Raw genomic sequence first — 19,425 nt, 5'->3', positions numbered from 1 at the left:
TGTCCTTAAAAATTCTAAGTGACATTTAGCAAGCTGACCTTAAGCCAACAGCTCTTGCTTATGCCAAAAATCATTTGTGTTTAATAAGTAAACATGTTAATGTAGTTTTATAGGTTTTTCATTTTTTAGTTTTTGTATAGTATTACTAAACTATGTAATACTAGGAATTTGAAATACATGTAAATGAAAATTAGTAATTAACTACACGAAGAGTTTTGGGTATTAAAGTGTAAGCAAAGAATTCATATGTTTGTTACTTGTTCTTCCTGCTAGTGTACATTTGCTATTAATTAGTTGTCTTTATCTATATCTCTGTTTAAATGTTAAAGAGGGTTAACAAATTAGGTTAAAATTTATGCCTAATGATGTGCTCAGTTTAGTTTTTCTCTGACTCAAAAATAATACTACTTTTGACTAAAACAATAATTTTCATGTAAGTTTTGGGCTACCTAAATATTTTATGCCTCATGTAAACAGTGAATTAATGAAGTGCTTTTTTCTATAGACCAGGCCACACTGGATGACATGGAAAAGTCTGTGAACGATGATATGAAACGAATTATCCCTTGGATTCAACAACTGAAGTAAGCTTATTTATTTAGCTCAAGACTAAAAATGGAAAGTTATTTTGACATGGTGTATTTTCTTCTCCATCATTACTCTTGATCAGTCACTGTCCTTAATGTTTATAACATGAAACTTGAGTACCTTTTGGTACTTGGAATTGAAATTCTCTTGGAATAGGGCCAAGATGGCAGTGTTTTGTATCTAGTTCCCCTCCAGAGCAAATACAGGTATGAAGGGCATGATACACTCTTACTTTTCATTCTTTGCCACATTTCCTTCTGTAAAAGCACTGTACAAATCACTTACACAGTGAATTTTTTTGAGTCTAGTGTTCTCTGCAATAGAGTCTTACTTGTTCTTACCCCAGATAATCTTCATGGTATGAATCTACCAGCTGACACTTCCAGAATAGTTGTTTCTGCTTCTCTGATACTGTCATTCAATACTGTCTCAAAATCCTTTAAATGCTTCATACTGTTAAACTAAAGAACATTGGAAATGCAGCTAGAGATAATTCTGTGAGGTTTCATTACCATCCTGGTACACAGAGGTGCCATTATGGCAACTCTAACAAACTCTCTTTTAAAATTAATAGAACAGAATTCCATGGGATAAAAATAAGTTTCAGAGATCAAAACTGAAACTGGCAAATGGAGAAGGGGGCAGGGGGCTAGACTCTTCAAACAAATCTGTTGGTTTTGTGATCTAGCCTTACCCCTTCTCCTCTTGCCATTTTGAGTTGTATAAATATTTGAAGACTTCACTGTAATCAAGTAATGATTTTATTAACAAGATGTGATTTTTAATGCCAGTAGATAATGTTTTATGAGCCTCCTTTTGAATAGCTGCTTAGTTTAATTGTATATGAAAAATGAATCATTACTCTGGGTAACGCATTCCAAAATTTTTAGTGATTTAGCATATTTTTGTGTATTTGGCTAAACAAATAACGTTTAAATACTTAAGTGCTTAATAACTCACATCTTAGGTAACTCAAGGTTATGTGGCAGCCTAGCTAGCAGAAATATAACATAAAACCAGAAAGCTAAGTCCCCAAAGCCTTAAACTTATCAAATGTGTCTCTGTACTTAAACACATAATTTGTAAGAAGGTTCTCCTAGTTATCACTTACAGTAGTGCTTCTCAAATGACCTTTAGGTAATGCCCAGTTGCTTTCTGATCTGTCATGGGACATGAGTGTTTTTTGAGATGACTTTATTGAAGTACAATTTCTGTACCATAGAATTCACCCATTTTAAGTGTATGATTCAATGACTTGTAAATTTACTGAGTTATGCAGCCATAATCACAGTCCAATTTTTTGAACATTTGGAACATTTTCATCACCTCAGAAAGGTGTTCATTTATAGTTAACCCCCATTCCCGGCCTGAGCCCCAGGCAACTATGAATCTACTTTCTGTTCTTACAGATCTTTTTTCTTCTAGACATTTTGTATAAGTGAAATCATAAATCATTTCACTTAATGTTTGAGGTTTATCTATTTTGTAGCGGGTATCAAAGCTTAATTCCTTTATATGGCTGGATAATACTCCATTATATGGCTTTGTACCGCATTTTGTTTATCCATTCATAAATTGATGGACACTTGGGTTGTTTCACTTTTTTTTTTTAAGATTTATTTATTTTAGAGCTTACACATAAGCAGGGGGAGGGCCAGAGGGAGAGAGATAATCTCAAGCATACTCCTCACTGAGCAGGAGCCTGACTTGGGGCTCGGTCTCATGATCCTGAGATCGTGACCTGAGCAGAAATCAAGAGTCGCCCACTTAACCAGTTGAGCCACCCAGGCGCCCCTGGGTTATTTCAGTTTTTGGCTATTATGAATAATGCTGTTTTGAATATTCATGTTTCAGTCTATGTGTGGACATAACATTTTCATTCCACTAGGAATGGAACTGCTGAGTCACACAGTAAATTTATGTTTAACTTTTTAAAGAAACTGCCAAACTAGTTTCCAGAGTAGCTGTGCCTTGTTAAAATCTCATCAACAATATTTGAAGGGTTCCATTACCCTGCATCCTTGCCAACAGTTGTCACTGTTTTTGACCATAAGCATCCCAGTGAGTATAACGAGGTATTGCATTGTTTTCATTTCTGTTTTTCTAATGACTGATGATGTTGAGCATCTGTTCATGTGATTACTTTTCTTATAATGTGCAATGAAAACAAATTCTACAAAAAGGAAACGAAAAAAACATGTAAAATATAAGCCCCAATTTTTTATTTTAAGAACCAACAGACAAAATTATATCTCAGTAAACATAATCAGAATGAACAATATAAAAATAAAGAAATGTATACACATTTTTCATTGGCAGTATATATAGGCAGTTAATACAGAAAATTCATTCTTAATGTTCAGATTTTTTGTTCCCTGAAATCAAAACAAACACTGGCTATCCCATATGCACTTTGAAAAGATTATCTTGTATTTATAATTTATATAAATGCACACTTATATGTATTTAGAATTTATACTGTATTAATATTATCTTGTATTTAGAATTTTTTAATGTGACGGATGAGCTTGTTTCTTGCGTGTTGTAACTAATCTAGATTGGGTTGATGATGATGCTACTCACAGGAGATAGTGTATATCTTAACTGTTTCTGTTTTTCTTTAAAAACATACATAATGGAGATCCCAGTCTCACAAAGTCTCACATGTTAATGGGACTGGAGGTAGAGATTTGAAAGCAGTTTTGGCAAGTTCAGAACATTCATTTTGAACTTTTATCTAAAACATAGCAAGTATTGTTGCATTTTCAGAATCTATCTTCATTTCTTCATTTGTAGCCAGTTGTAGCAGTTGATCCTGTGAAGTTGCAGATAAATTTAAGTTGTTTTTCCGTGAAAAAAAAAAAAATACTTTCAGGACTTTATACATTTCTGGGTAATAGTTGACAAACTACCCTTAAAATTTTGTATGTTATGACATGGTTTTACTGCATGTGACTAGTACAGAGTTTTACCACATGCAGATCACTGCACAGATGCAGCAGCATCCGAACTGGGCTGTGCCTTGTTCAACAAGACGAGCCTGCTGATCGTGAGCGTGGATGTTGTAATTGTTATGTTGCTCTGGAAAGTTTCTAAATTCGTATTCTTACTTTCTGTAGTTATTTCATTGTGAACCAGTGAGGTTTGTGAACCCTTTTATGACATGGTTTTGAGGCATGGGACTAGCACAGTGCTTTTTCCATATATTTTTTATACACACACAGTGTCTAGCCTCAAGGATAGCTAATCAAATAAAAGTGAGAGGAGTACTATAAAAAGCATCAAACTGAAATCTGGTGGCTTAGCCAAGAGAGAGAGGAGGGAGAAAAGATCATTAATACTGGCACCTGCTAGATACATAACCGTCACTTTACACATACACAGAAGAAGAATGGGGACTGTAGATCTCTAGTGATACTAGAAAAATTAGGTACATTGATTGATTGATTTTTTTTTTAAGATTTTATTTATTTATTTAACAGAGAGAGAGATCACAAGTAGGCAGAGAGGCAGGCAGAGAGAGAGTGGGGAAACAGGTTTCCTCCTGAGCAGAGAGCAGATGCGGGGCTCGATCTCAGGACCCTGAGATCATGACCTGAGCCGAAGGCAGAGGCTTAACCCACTGAGCCACCCAGGCACCCCAATTAGATACATGTATACCTATTTATTGTTTGTTCTCTTTTGTTCTATAAATATTTCTGGCATTTTATAAAAGATGTTGAGGTTGGTTATTGCTGTCTTAGTAAACCATAGGAAATCCATCATTTTCTTTAATACACTGCTACAGTGTCCCAGGCTTAATACTAGTTTAATTCTACCTTATGACCTTATTCACATCAGAGTTTCAACTCCTTAAACTAGAACTAATAGACCAATGCAAAACTTAGAAAAATGATTCATCATTATGGTTTTGTGTCTTTTTACTAGTTCAGTTAAGTTTCAGACTGTTATTTTTTAGTGGTCTTCAGTAATCAGTTTACAAATCAGTTGCACACAGTTAGTCAGAAGAATCTATGATTTTGTGATGTGAATTATCTCCTTTCAATTAAGGTTTTGGCTTGGACAACAGCGTTGCAAACAATCTATAAAACATCTGCCTACGATAAGCAGTGAAACATTGCAGCTGTCCAATTACTCAACCCATCCTATTGGAAACCTTTCTAAGAATAAGCTGTTCATTAAACTTACCCGGCTTCCGCAGTACTACATTGTAAGTATACAAAGGGGAGATTTGGGTGATCAGGGTCAGTATCTCTCACATGATTTTTCACTTAATCTAATCTGCAAACGTTTTTTCTTGGATGTTTAACTTAAGTGATTCTCAACCTAGGTGGTAGGGATGAAGGACAGAGGAAAATCATGTCTAAGAAATGCTAAAATGATCAGGCAGGGTTGGGGAATATAAAGTATATCTCTGTCCCTCACCCTTAGGTCTTTTGTGTAGTGAGGCCTAGTTTCTGCTTGGGATGAAGCATCTCCCATGTGTGGGAGGAAAGCAACTACTCTGAAGGTGTGGAGATGTTTTGGTGTCAGATAAACTTGCTTGGTTTTAATTGAATGTTAACTTGCATAATGCATCCTTTTTACTTTTTTTTTTTAAGATTTTTATCTATTTATTTGAGAGAGATATACAGCAAGAGAGGGGACATGAGCAGAGGGAATGGGAGAGGGAGAAACAGGCTTCCCACCAAGCAGGGAGCCCGATGTGGGACTTGATCCCAGGACCCTGGAATCCTGACTTGAGCCAAAGGCAGGTGCTTAGCGACTGAGCCACCCAGGCACCCCCATAATGCATCCTTTTACATACAGCTGGCTGAAGTAGCTTTATATTCTCATCCTTAATAGATTGAAGGCATACATATATTGATTTTTACTCATTGCATTTTTTTTTTTTTTTTTTTTTACTCATTGCATTTTTATTGATTGCCTGTACCTTTCAGGGCACAGTAAGATCCTTTCTTACTCTTTTTTCACTCTGTCTAGGTATTTTCTAGTTAGTTTCCTTGAGATCTTTGAATTGGTTAAAAGTTGCAAGAATTTGAAATATGAACTCGCCCTAAATATATTTCCCTGAGTATAGAAATAGTTGTGTATACATAGATATTTTTGGCTAAGAATCTGAGATGTTTGAAGAACTTCATTCAGGATTGTTGACTGAAGGTAGTGGGAGTGAATTTTTTTAAGGTTTTGAGCTGTATTTTTAAAAGATATTATCTTAAAAAAAAAAAAAGGTACCCTATGTAGCCTGACATGTTTTAGGTTAGCATTATTTATAGAGAGCAATAGGTTTGTCATTGATACGAACTTCACTTTTTTTCTGAATTTTAAAACCCCAGACGTTGAACCAGATTTGTCTGGTTCTTGGTGAGCCAGAACTTGGTGAGTTCTTTGTCTTCATCCTTGGTGAGCTCCCTGGTCTACATATAAAATGATATTGGGAATACGTGCATGATAATCAAACTATGAACACCCAAAGATCCTTATACTCAGCCACAGACAAAATGATTTTTATTATTTCTGATGTTATTTAGTATCAACAGAAACCAGACATTAGTTTCAATGACTAATGATTAATTATAAAGCAGTAATTTGTTTCACGTGGCTTAGACCAAAACTGAATCTGTGTTAGTCTTCATCCTTTTTATTTCTCACAGTTGCTACATTCATAGAAATGGCGAAAACTGCTACTGTGGACATTAACATTAAGAAGAACAGAGGGAAGGCTTGCTGCCTTTGAATGTCTGCCATTTTACTTTTGTCAGCTTTATTAAGATACAGTTTACATAGGGGCAATGTTTAGACTGTGTCTGAGTTGTAATAAATGCATATACTATTGTAATCCCCATCTCAGCAGAACACAGAACAGATCCCTCACGTCCCAAATGCCCTCATGCCTGCTTCTCTATAATCAGACCCTCCCCTCACTCTCAGTTGGTGACCACTGACCTGTTTTCTGTCTAGATAGGTTTGCCCATCAGTCTAGTTTCTTTCACTCGCATAATGCCTTTGATTTTCCTCTGTATTCTGATGTGTATTACAATTCATTCCAGTAATTGGAGTAGTAGTCATGGTAACCGTATACTACGGTTTGTTTAACCAGTCTCTGGTGATAGGGCATCTGGGTTATTTCCCGTTTGGGGCAATTATGAATAAAGCTGCTGTAAGCGTTTGGACATAGGTGTTGTTTGTTTGTTTTCCTAAGTGAACCTCGATTTTCACTTCTTTGGGGTAAGTAACTAGGAGAAGGATTGTTAGGTTAGGTTATAATATCAGTGTATGTTTAGATTTATAAAAAATAGCCAAACTTTTTGCCAAAATGGCTGGGCCATTTTGCATTACTGATGGCAATGCAAGAGAGTTTGAGATGTTCTGCATTCTTGCCAGCACTTGGTATTATAACTTTAAAATTTTAGCCATTCTGGGGGTACCTGGCTGGTACCCCAGGTGGAGCATGCAACTTTTAATCTCGGGGCTGTAGAGATTACTTAAAAAAAAAATCTTTTAAAAATAAGTAAATTTTAGCCATTCTGATAGAGGTATAGTGGTATTTTATTGTAGTCTTAATTTATGCTGCCCTAATGACTGATACTGAATATCTTTTCATGTATTTTTTTTTGCTATCTCTCTATCTTCTCTGGTGAAGCATCCATTTTTCTTTTAATTCTTCCATTTCCTCAGATGCATCAGTGTTATATTAGGTGTTAGCTTGAGAATTTCCTGAAGAAATGGGGTGGGGTGAGGGAGAGAAGGGAGGCAGGAAGAGAGACAGGAAAGCATATGTTTGTCAGAGCAATAGTCCAATGGCATATTTAGGGGACTTTTCTTAAATTTTAGGTAGAGCTTGAAAGAGTAAGCTGGTCTAGTGGGTAAAGAGCAAGGTCTCTGGAGCCAAATGGAATCAAAGCAGGACTCCATCATTTCTGAGCTCTTGAGACCTTGGGCAAGTAACCCAAGTATTTCATGCCTCAGTTTCTTCATCAGAAAACTGAAGGCAATAATCCCTTCTTTACAGAGTTATTAGGAGGACTGAATGTGTTAACGTCTGTTGGGTGCTTGGCACAGAATGCGCTGTGTAGTACTCTATATCACCGTTGGATGTTGGTGGTAATGGTGTCATTATCCTCACAATGACCTATCTGTCAGGGCTTGTTTTTGTATGCTTCCAGTTGTGAGAGTTAGTTGTCATTCTTCTCTGCTCTAACAGTGGAATTCATAGCAGGTTTTATTTTTAAGATTTTATTTTTGAGTAATCACTATACCCAATGTGGAGCTTGAACTCATAACCACTAGATCGAGTCACGTACTCCACTGACTGAGCCAGCCAGGTGCCCCCTAGGATGTTTTAACGGTTAAGGGAAATAGCGCAATTTGAAATAGATACCATTCTAGAATATCTAGCAGATCTGCTGGACTTAGGCATGCAGTGTTTTAAGCTAAGGTATGAATATCTAGAACACTTAATGCTGTCATAGTCTAAATGTCCCATTTGGTATAGTTTATGGCGGTTTTTGCTTTTATTCATTAGGCTGATCTGTTTTTTAGAGAACAAAGTATATATTTAACAGGAATGCTTTTTTTGTTGAGACTCATGATTGATTGGTTCTTGTTTAAAGAAGAAAGACCATCTACGTTAGATGTACAAACCTGAACCCTATGTGCTGTAAGAAGGAAAATATGCAACACTCATTAATTATTTCTGTGAGTCTCATTTCTGACTGGGGTCTTTTTAGGTTGTGGAGATGTTGGAAGTTCCCAATAAACCCACACAGCTGTCGTACAAGTACTACTTCATGTCTGTGAATGCTGCAGAACGTGAGGACACCCCTGTCATGGCGCTCCTGTTGCAGCAGTTCAAGGAAAACATCCAGGAGTTGGTTTTTCGCACCAAACCTGGCAAACAGCCTAGGACCGGTCCCAAGCGCAAGGTAGGATCACATACAGAAGTGAGCACAGGATTTGTGTGTATTAACTCTGTCATGTTCTTTAACAGTTTTTAACCTGAGAAAGAATTAGATCTGCTTTATAAAAGACTGAAGGGCAATAAGGTTTAAATAACAATTTTCTACATTTTCTTGAAAATGCCTCTCTTTTCATTAATAATTAATTATACATCATTTCCACAAGGTTGCTGAATACACAATATTTACATAAGTTTCCAGTATTTAGGTTGAAATATTTGCTCAATAAATATTTGTTGAATGCATAACATTTGTTTTGGTTAACCTTGAGCTATAGTAGTTTAACTGCCTTAACTAATTGCATCACCTGTACTTTTGTACCCACTTGTGTTCTTTACTTAAATTCTAGTTGTCTGATGATCCATGTCCAGTAGAACCCAAGAAAACCAAACGATCAGGAGAAATGTGTGCCTTCAATAAAGTTCTAGCTCACTTTGTTGCTATGTGTGATACAAACATGCCATTCGTAGGACTTCGGTTGGAGGTAATTTTTTTGAAAGTTGCGACTATTCTGTATAAAAGAATAATTTATAAAATTCCTTGCTAAAGCTACATGGATTCCATTAGGAGACCCAGAATGGCTGTGATCTTGGTTATTTTGGAAGGGTTGGAATTGAAATCATAGCATCTCATGGTATACCTGTAAAACATGACTTAAATCTTTTTTTTTTTTAAATTTTGTTTATTTATTTAAGAGACAGAGATCACAAGTAGGCAGAGAGGCAGGCAGAGAGAGAGAGGAAGAAACAGACTCCCTGCTAAGCAGAGAGCCCGATGCGGGGCTCTATCCCAGGACCCTGGGATCATGACCCGAGCTGAAGGCAGAGGCTTTAACCCACTGAGCCACCCAGGGCGCCCCAGAACATGACTTATATTATTTCATCTTTCTGATTCCAAATTGTGAGCATTCTGCTCTTTATGGAAATGGAAAGTAAATTCTTCCCAATTTACAAAAAAGATAATTTTTGAGTATTAACATCTTACTACCATACCTTAGTAGGAACATTATCTCTTAGAGTTGGTTAGTTGATAAAGGTGTGTCTTATTTTTGAGTTGGTAAAGCCATACATATTGTTTACACACTAATAAAACCAGGTTCCTTTCTGAGAAACATGTCAGAAAGAATATTAAACCTGATTTTCACTCTTGTCACATGGACTAAGGAATAGACTTAGAATTAGTGTCTTTCAAGAATACACAGCTGTGGTATCCAGCATGATCCCCAAACTTGAGAGTAAAGGGCAGTAACAGAACCTGCATTTTTATATTTCCAAAAGGGACTTTGGCCAAGGATTGGCATCCCTTTAAAGGGATACACCAAAACCTTAATTATTTCCCTCTGTTTTAAAGTTTTACTTTTTGTAAGACTCCTCCCCTTTGTAAATTATTGGGAATGAAGTGGAGACTTTGCCACAATAAAACAAAAAAAATTTTTTAATGTTTATAAATAAAACTGAGGTTTAAAAAAAAAGTAAAAGAAGAGACCTGGGAATGGGTGAATTATTTTAGTGAAACTGATGATGATAGTCTTGGGAAGACTTGTTGAATATCATGCATTAGAGCAGAAATCACCAAACTTTTTCTGCAAAGGGCCAGACAGTAAATATTTTAGGCATTGTGGGTCATATGGTCTCTTATAGCTACTCAGATCTGCTTTTGTAGTGTGAATCAGCCACAGTTGATGTTTAAATAGATGAGTACAGCTATGTTTCAGTAACACTTCATTTACAAAAACATCATTGGGCCGAATTTGGCCCATGAGCTATTATTGTATGCTGACCCCTGTTTTGTAGGGTTTCAGGGTCTGAAGCCAGAGTAAAAACTATGAAGAACAGGAATAGCCCAGAGAAATTGAGGCCCGGAAACAGGCATCTCAAATAGATACTCAGGTCCTTGATGTCCTAGCTCCTAGAACTGTGAGCTTGACGAATGTCAGATGCTTAACCCCTAGCCACCCAGACACCCCTGCATTCATCTTTTTTTTTTTTTTTAAGATTTTATTTATTTATTTATTTGACAGAGAGAAATCACAAGTAGACGGAGAGGCAGGCAGAGAGAGAGAGAGGGAAGCAGGCTCCCTGCTGAGCAGAGAGCCCGATGTGGGGCTCGATCCCAGGACCCCGAGATCATGACCTGAGCCGAAGGCAGCGGCTTAACCCACTGAGCCACCCAGGCGCCCCTGCATTCATCTTTTTAACTCACTTTCTGAATCCTCCAGTTGGGAAAGCTATCTCATTGGGTAAATGCATAAATTGGAAATCTTTTCTTGGGTTTCACACAGGAAGTATTTTAATTGTTAAAAATAAAAATGTATTCCAGAAGAGCATCTAAGTGGCTCAGTCAAAGTGTCTGCCTTCAGCCCAGGTTGTGGTCCCAGGGTCCTGGGATCGAGCCCCATGTCGGGCTCCCCACTCAGCCAGGAACCTCTTCTCCCTCCTCCCTGCTTGTGTGTTCTCTCTCTCACTCTCTGTCTCCGTTTCTCAAATAAATATATAAAATCTTTTTTAAAAATGTATTCCAGAAAAGTTATACACTAAAAACTATTGTTTGTGAAAGTGGGATGTGACTGTGACTCGGACTTTGTTTTGAACAGATGTAATGAAGAAAGACATAAGAAAACCAGTCTTATTTTACAGTTGCATCGTTCAGAATCACTAGGATTGATTCTCTTAGTCCCCAAAATTCTGAAGATTGGCCCCCGGAGGTGTTTTGTTGTTGTGTTTTTTTTTTAACTAGGGGCTCTGGGTCATCTTTGGGTTTCACAGCACTTAATATAGTTGCCCAGGAAATCAGGAGATGGAGGACAGTGTGCCTGTCTGATAGGTTCTAACTTTGGAACAGAGTGGCCCTAGAACGGGTGCCACGAAACAGACACTAATACTTAGAAAAGGTAGTTTCCTTTGTAAAGTTGCTGGTCTGATCTACCTGCTTTTTCTCTTACCAGTTGTCCAATCTGGAGATTCCCCATCAAGGAGTGCAAATGGAAGGTGATGGCTTCAGCCATGCAATTCGCTTACTGAAGTAAGTCCCCATCCTGTGTCTCCCTTGAAGTCGCGCATTACAGCCACAGTGCTAGAGCAGTTTCTCTCCCATGAAACAGCATAAAGCAGAGTTCGGCACCCGTGGATGTCACTGATTTCTGCACAGAATTACTGTCATCTGGGGGAGACTTCCTTTTCACCTGCCGAGTGGGGATCCAGCACCACTTGGTGTCTTAGGATGTCTTTCCTCTGCATTCCTTTTCATTCTTTTAATGGCTCTTTACTCAGTGTGACTGTGTATCAGGCTTGAATTCTGCTAGGTCCCTTCAGGATGGTCTGGATTCATGTAGTAGGAGGATCTAAGCTAGTTTGGAAGTCAGAAAGGGTATCCCTGAGGAAGTACCAGTTGTATTTGGACTGAGGGAGAGGTGAGAATTAGCCAGAGGAAAGGGAGATTTGGGGGAGGGGCGGGGGTGGAGTGTGCAGTACTGACCAGAAGGGATAACTGCTAGGGTGGTGGCAGTTTTTCTCTTCTTTCTCAGAGAGAGCTCTGTATCCTGGAACTGAAAGGAGGTCAGAGTTGAGAGAGATGACTCTGGACCTGAGCTGTAAGTGGGAAGGGGTCAGATCCTAGAAGGCTTTGTAAGTGTCCTTAAGGAATGTGGACTTGATCCTAATGGCGGTATGAAGCCATCAGACGATTTGAAGCAGCAACTGACATCATTGGCTAGGTGTTTTGAGAGCTCGTCCTGGAAGCCATATTGAGAATCAGTTGGAAGGGACCAAGACTGAGTGGTGAAACCGGTTGCTGAAGTGGTTCACACCAGAGTTGTTGGTAGCTTAACCCTGGAGAGGTTCCACAAGGACTTAGGGGATGGAATATTCAAGGGTTTGTGAGGAGATTGATGATGAAGGAAAGAGGAGAAGATGGCACGGGTGCCTGTTGGTTTTATCTTGGGCATGTGGTAGGTGATTGTAGTGTTTTCTGAGATAAGGGACACTGAAGATGTGAGTTTGAAGGGGCTTTGCTAGGTTTGAGGTGCTTATACATCCTTTTGGCCAGGCAGGGCTGGATCTCAAGCTCTGGCGACAGGGCTGGCCGGGAGGAGTAAATGAGTCATTGCCAAGGTGGTAGAAATTGAGCTGGGCTGTTACATAGATTGCCAGGAAAGAGTATACAGAGGGAAATGGGCAGAGGGCTTGGCTCTAAATGGATCGAGGACCAGGGGCCAAAGGATGCTTCAAAGGAAAGCCAACATGGTGCGTGTGCTATGGAAGGTGACCAGGATGGACTTGGAAAATTAACCTCCCATTTACGAGATCAACCTTTCTGGTGCAGAAAACAGTTCTATGGGGGCGGGGTAGGGTGGGCATTTGTATTGTTTCTTAGATGTTGCTTAATAATATAAATCACTGAAGCAGGTTTTTATGGGATTCCTCTGATTACCAAGACATGGCAGCTCTGCCAGTGGAGCTTTCATTTTTGTTACTTGGGAATCAGTTGGTTTCTGGGGCAGATGGGAAGAGCTAGCGGACAGCACGTACTCTACCCGTGTGTCAAGGTGTTCACTTGAGACAGTTGAAGAACTAGGATAGCTTCCCTTCCTGGCTGTCTGAACACCATCTCTACAAAAAGTTCTCGGGAGAGAGAGCTGGCCTTGTAATGGAAATCACTAGGCCAATGTGATACTTTTAATGGCTTCTGGTTTTTAATTATTTCTGTGTGAAGAAGTACAGGGGTTTGGGGTTTTTTGTTTTTTTAACTTTTCACTCTTCCTGGCAACTGCAGATAAATAGTGTTAACATTTGTGTTCTGTTCTCTTAGTTATATTTTTCATGTTTTGCAGGAGTCTTAAAATATCTTGTTCTCAGCATTTTTATAAAGAAATTTCAGTCCCCTTCCTTCCTGAATTCAAGAGAACCCATAATATAGTCCTACCTAGGAAGGAAGCATTTCCTGATTTTTAAGCTTCATTTAATAATAATTTTGAAAAGTCTTTATTATATCCTGGCTATTATTTTCTTTATTGAAAACTTAAATGGAAGAAATGTAGAGAAATGGATAAATTAAAGATAATTTGTCTAGTAACCAACATTATGAGGATTATAGGGATAGGATGTAGAAATGAAGAAGAAAACAGTAAACAATAAATGTCTAAACACAATTTTACTAAATCAAAATCTGACATAGGTCTAATATATAATTGCTCTCATACATTTAATGTTTAGAAAGCCTTAAGTCTTGGGGCACTTGGGTGGCTCAGTCATTAAGCATCTGCCTTTGACTCAGGTCATGATCCCAGGGTCCTGGGATCAAGCCCCCCATCAGGTTCCCTGCTCAGCAGGAAGCCTGCTTCTCCCTCTCCCACTCTCCCTGCTTGTGTTCCCTCTCTCACTGTCTCTCTGTCAAATAAATAAATAAAATCTTTTTTAAAAAGTCTTAAGCCTTTATTCCTAGACATATTAATACTACATGGGAGTATGAGTTGATACATCAAAGCTTTAAAATTGAGTACAGTTTTCTAGTCTTTGATAAAAATATGTTCTGTTCTTGTTCAACTTATCTTTTTGAGTCTCTGTTGAGCAGGCCTGAAGTATCTGTGAGAGTTTTATGGTAAACGCCTTAGACTGGTATTGTCCATGGGCCTGTTACCTTGTGTAGATTCCCAAGAGCCTTGATCCAGCAGCACAAAGGACTCAGGTCTCAGGAGCAGCATGGTCACAGTGCCTCCATTTGAGCTCTTGAGCAAACTTCCCACCTTCTCCTGAACTAACACTACTGGGCCAGTGGCACTGGTCTGCTAGCCACACCCACAAGGTTTTTTCATCTTGTCCATTGTGTTTCTTTGCCTCTTGTAGTTTATGCAAATAATGCATAGGCACAGTTCATTTTTGCACGGTTTGTGACTCAGCTTCTAGCAGTTATGTGACCCCGTCCTTCTGCATTTGCATGTGCAACCTTTATAAAACACTTTTCATTTTCCTTATGGGCACAATTGCATTTCTTGAACTAGCACATTTAGTGATCTCCCCGCTCATGCACTGTGGGGCCCTAATGTGGTTACTGCCGTTTGTAAAACCCCCCAGGATGAAATCGACATACAGCACAAGGTGGTGGTGCTGACACCCATCTGCCCTGGAAGACCAGAGCCCAGTTCCTACATTCTTCCCATACTCAGAATTACAGGAGAAACCTCAGTTAGAAGTAGCTGTTTAGATCAAAAACCTTTTTTGGATTGGTAGAATTTTTCAGATAAAGTTAAGCCACTGTCCAGGAAATATCTTCCTCAGTTCTTCATTTTTGGTGACTCTAGTAGTATTTTGCAGTATCTTGAGTTTATAATAATTTTGTTTCAAAGGGTTTCCTTTTAGGAACTATCCATTTTCATCCTTGGGTGGGGGAGGATCAAAGTTACAATTATAGTTTATTCTGTTACATTAGTAACCTTAAAAAGCAAGTAAATAGTTTCCAGGTTCCTTGAAGCTGAGCCAATTAGTTGTGTATAAGAGATGAAGAAGGCAGCATAGAATGCACTCTTAGGATCTTGCTGTCCCTAGAGCATAAACTGAAAGTCTTATTCTTTTATTTAAAGACATGCTGGCTTCTATGGGTTCATTTTCTAACCAGATGGATTTCACGAAACACCTATTTATATGAAAGGAAGATAATGTACTGCATTATTATATTTTTTAAATCAAGATTTAATAAACGATCTGAATTGGCTGCTTTATAACTCCAGGGGGTTGGGGTTATGTTTTCAGGGATATGGATAAGGAGAAGTCCTCAGTATACCTACGAAATTGACAAGCATATATGCAGTGTATGGAATTCCTGTAATTACCCCAGATAACGTTGGACAAGATCTTTCTGGTAGTGAGTGATAAAAATTACGTAGTGTGAAAGATTAACATTTTTTTTCAGGATTTTATTTATTTATTTGAGAGAGAGAGAGCACAGGGCGGGGGGCAGGGGGCAGAGGGAAGACTGGCTAAGCAGGGAGACTTGACATGAGGCATTGCAGGGCTCAACTCGAGGCTTAGCCCAGGACCTCAGGATTGTGACTTGAGCCAAAGGCAGATGTTTAACTGACTGAGCCACCAGGTGCCCCGGAAAGATTAACTTTTGAAATGTTTATATATAAACATTTATATATATATATAAACATTTCAAAAGTGTGTGTGTATATATATATATATATATATATACATACATACATACATTTAAGAGGAGCTGTGGTGGAATTTGTAATTGAGAAAATTTTAGTACTATGATAATTCTCTTTTTATGCAAACTATAGCTGTTTTCTCCCCTACAATTTTTTTTTTTTTCATTTGCAATCTCTGTCCCTCTCTAGCCCTCTTGAATTGTTTATTCTAGGCAAGTGGTTCTCCACCCCAGGGCGATTTTGCCCTCCAGGGGACCTTTAGCAATGTTGGGAGATATTTTTGGTGATCCTTAACTGAGAAGGAGGGGTGGGAGGTTCTATTGGCATCTGGGAGGGAGAGACTAAAGGCTACACAATAAAGAATTATCCAGCCTAAGATGTCAGTATTGTGGAGGTTGAGAAACCCTAATCTAGGTGTTTCTGAGTAAGAGGCCTGAATCAAGATTCCATGTTTCCAGTTTTTGTTAGACTTAGAGATAATCATTATACCAAGTCTGAGAATTAACTCACCTTCCCTAGGAGTTAAAGGATAATGTGTAATTAAAAAATACATGATCTCATTATCTTATCTATTACTGGGGGGAAAAAGTGAAAATATATTACCTCATAATGTTTTATGACGAGGTAGTTCCTAAAGCTGCAAGAGGAAAATGGGTAGGTAGGTATTTTAAACCAAAGCTAATACATTCCTCTTCTATATGTGATACATTTAAGTGAAAACATGTTAAAATGAGTTAGTACATGCAAAGCTTCATCACATTGAGTGTTACCTCTGCTGAAGAGGCGGGGAGAGATAAGGAACCTGGCATTTTATCTTGGCATCAGTTGAGACTTGGGTTTACCACAAAGGGAGCTAACTACACGATTACCTATTGTATCAGCTGCCACCAGCACTTTCAGTGTACACTGTGTCGTGTTTAAAATCAGTGACGCGTAAGGTAATTATCTCCATTGTGTCGTTGGGAAACTGAAATTCAGAGAGGTTAAATGTGGCTGGGTCAGAATTAGAATGCAGGTCTCTGACTCCAAAGCCTGTGTTCTTTCCACTGTACCATTGTGTTCTCAGAGTGGTTTTACAAGTATTCTTTTCCCCTAGGTTTCATAGAAAGCCAATATTCTTTATTTTCATGCTGAAGAATCGTAGTGTTTCTAATAATAGGAATAAGGATGAAGACAGACATACTTTGTTCAAACACTCAAACACTTTATTAAAGTAAGCGGTCCTAGTCTGTGTTGATTTGAGAAGTGGATCCAGTGCTGTGAATCGCTGCAAATAGCTTCCTTCTTGCACAGAAGGCAACTAGTAGTAGAGCTTGAACTGAAGCTCTAATGTGATAGCCCGACTGTTGTTGTGTAGATTGTGCTCTTGCTTTTCTGTGATACAAAGTATACTTCATATATTCTGTCTTTTGTCGCCAGAATTCCTCCCTGTAAGGGTGTGAATGAGGAAACCCAGAGGGCTCTGGACCGCTCTCTTCTCGACTGCACTTTCCGATTGCAAGGTAGAAATAACCGCACATGGGTGGCGGAGTTAGTGTTTGCGAATTGTCCACTTAATGGCACTTCTACTAGGGAGCAAGGTGAGATGCTTCACACACTTTGTCTTTGCATATTTCTGGTGATTTCTTTTTAGTATTGATACCTTTTAATCCTCTTGTTTAATCCTGTAGGTCCATCGCGGCATGTTTATCTGACATATGAAAACCTGTTGTCTGAACCCGTTGGTGGTAGAAAAGTGGTTGAAATGTTTCTTAATGACTGGAATAGCATTGCACGATTATATGAGTGTGTGTTGGAATTTGCACGTTCTCTACCAGGTACATGTGATAATCTTCCTCCCCCTCCCTCCCCCTTTTTTTTACTGAAGAAGAAAATGTCGTGAAGAAAACATTTCAAAAGAATATCTAATGAAAAATAAGTTTCCCTTCTACCTCAGGCTTTCCCCCAGAAACAACCACTGTTAGTTTCTTATGTATCCAGAAATCTTTACTCCAAGCCTGTTATTGTAATAACAGGTAGCATTTATTGAGAGTCTACATACAATGTAACAGTTTGCTTGTGTTAACTGTTTAAAGTTACCCTGTGAGGTGGGTGAGTTATTCCTCAGTTCACAAATGAAGAACACAAGTCACTGAAACTACAAAATTTACCAAAGGTTGCACGGCTAGGAAAGGGCAGAGCTGGATTTGGAGCCTCCTAACTGCTGTGCTGTAATGCTTCAGTATCTGCCCCCTGCCCTAGACCCCTTCTGTAGAAATGGACTTGGAAGGCTGCTATCTATGCCATTTCATTCCTTTTTATTTTTTATTTATTTATTTTTTTTTGAACGAAATGCATCTAGAGATCTTTCCAGCTAGGCATAGGATACTGCCCAGACGCCCTCTTCTTCAAATATGTGTTTTAAAGTTTTGCATGCATCATTTTAATTTCCTTTCTCTTTAGACATACCTGCTCATCTAAATATTTTCTCAGAAGTCCGTGTTTATAATTACCGAAAACTTATCTTGTGTTATGGAACCACCAAGGGAAGCTCAGTAAGTTTGTGAACTAATTAGAACTGAAGTTCCTCTCATAGATCCTTTAAAAATCAACAATTCAAAAGTTATGAAAACTGCCTTGAACTAATTGAGGACTCAAGTAAAAATTAGGGTTAAAATGGTAAATTTTAAGTACTTTGGTGATATATAGTAGACTAGTATACTGTAATGCTTAACTCTTTTTAAAATTGGAAGCAAAAATTAATGCCATCTTTGATGGGTTATATAATCTTGATGAGTTTTAGACCAGGTAATATACTTTTGGTGTTTGTATTTTTTTCTTTACCGATTTCAAATCTGGTTAGCAACATGATTACTGTCCTGAAGATTGTGAATGGTTTTGAACAATACTGTATGTTTATGCTTTTGATCACATGATTATTAACATTGTTTGATCCTGTCTCAATCTTAAAGGCATTCCCTGTAATCTCTGTGTCCTCATTTTCTTCCCACTCTATATGTGAAGTCCTAGAAATTTAGTATAAAAATTCAGCCAGCTGGCTTCTTTCTGGACTCTTCACATCAAGTAATATCAGAAATTAATCAAGTGTTTTAAAATCTGTAAACTAAAAGAATCTGTGTTGGAAGAGGCTTCCTTTCCCCTTATGACAGTGCTCATGTAGACAGTGACTTTTCTTCAGTCCTATATAAAAACAAAAAATAAAAAACACCAATAATAATTTCCAAATAAAGTTTAATCCAGATTTTTTTCTTTAGCACCTTCTCTGTTTTATTTGGTGGAGGTGGGCTAATAAATACCTACTCCGCAATTGCACCGGTCCATAGTAACAACACTTTTGGAGTTTACAGAGTCCAGTCTTCTAACTGGCTTTCCAGAAAGACCTCATGTAGATCTTTGGCATTTTGCCTTACTGTTTAAACATTGTTTTTTCTTCTGCTTGAATCTGTTACTCTCTCCATTTCTGAAACATGTAATCTCTGATTTAGATCAGCATCCAGTGGAATTCCATACATCAGAAATTTCACATTTCTTTGGGCACTGTTGGTCCAAACTCAGGTTGCAGTAACTGTCACAATACCATTCTCCATCAGCTTCAGGAAATGTTCAACAAAACACCAAATGTGGTTCAGTTATTACAGGTAATTAAGTTTATTTTCTTTGTAAAACTGTGACTCCGACAGTGTTACTGTCTCATGTAAAACCAAAAATCATGTGGGCTTGACTTGTCTTCAG

The 19,425-nt window shown here is 38.2% G+C and overlaps 1 protein-coding gene across 2 annotated transcripts in view; it reads left to right on the top strand.

The window, feature by feature from the left end:
- Nucleotides 1-19,425, top strand: part of MED14 (mediator complex subunit 14) — a 73,019-nt gene that overhangs the window by 31,551 nt on the left and 22,043 nt on the right. For both annotated transcript variants that reach the window (XM_045089469.1, XM_045089468.1), the window contains exons 12-20: nt 506-584; nt 4,639-4,798; nt 8,319-8,513; nt 8,896-9,030; nt 11,491-11,567; nt 17,113-17,273; nt 17,364-17,510; nt 18,136-18,227; nt 19,179-19,331. In XM_045089469.1, the coding sequence (XP_044945404.1) occupies nt 506-584; nt 4,639-4,798; nt 8,319-8,513; nt 8,896-9,030; nt 11,491-11,567; nt 17,113-17,273; nt 17,364-17,510; nt 18,136-18,227; nt 19,179-19,331 (1,199 nt within the window). The remainder of the gene's footprint in view (nt 1-505; nt 585-4,638; nt 4,799-8,318; nt 8,514-8,895; nt 9,031-11,490; nt 11,568-17,112; nt 17,274-17,363; nt 17,511-18,135; nt 18,228-19,178; nt 19,332-19,425) is intronic.

Source organism: Mustela putorius, unplaced genomic scaffold (genome assembly GCF_011764305.1).
Source record: "Mustela putorius furo isolate JIRA1106 unplaced genomic scaffold, ASM1176430v1.1 tig00003836_pilon_pilon_pilon, whole genome shotgun sequence".
Lineage (NCBI taxonomy): Eukaryota > Metazoa > Chordata > Mammalia > Carnivora > Mustelidae > Mustela > Mustela putorius.
Note: the sequence above shows the minus strand (reverse complement) of the source record. Positions and strands in the feature narration are given on the sequence as shown.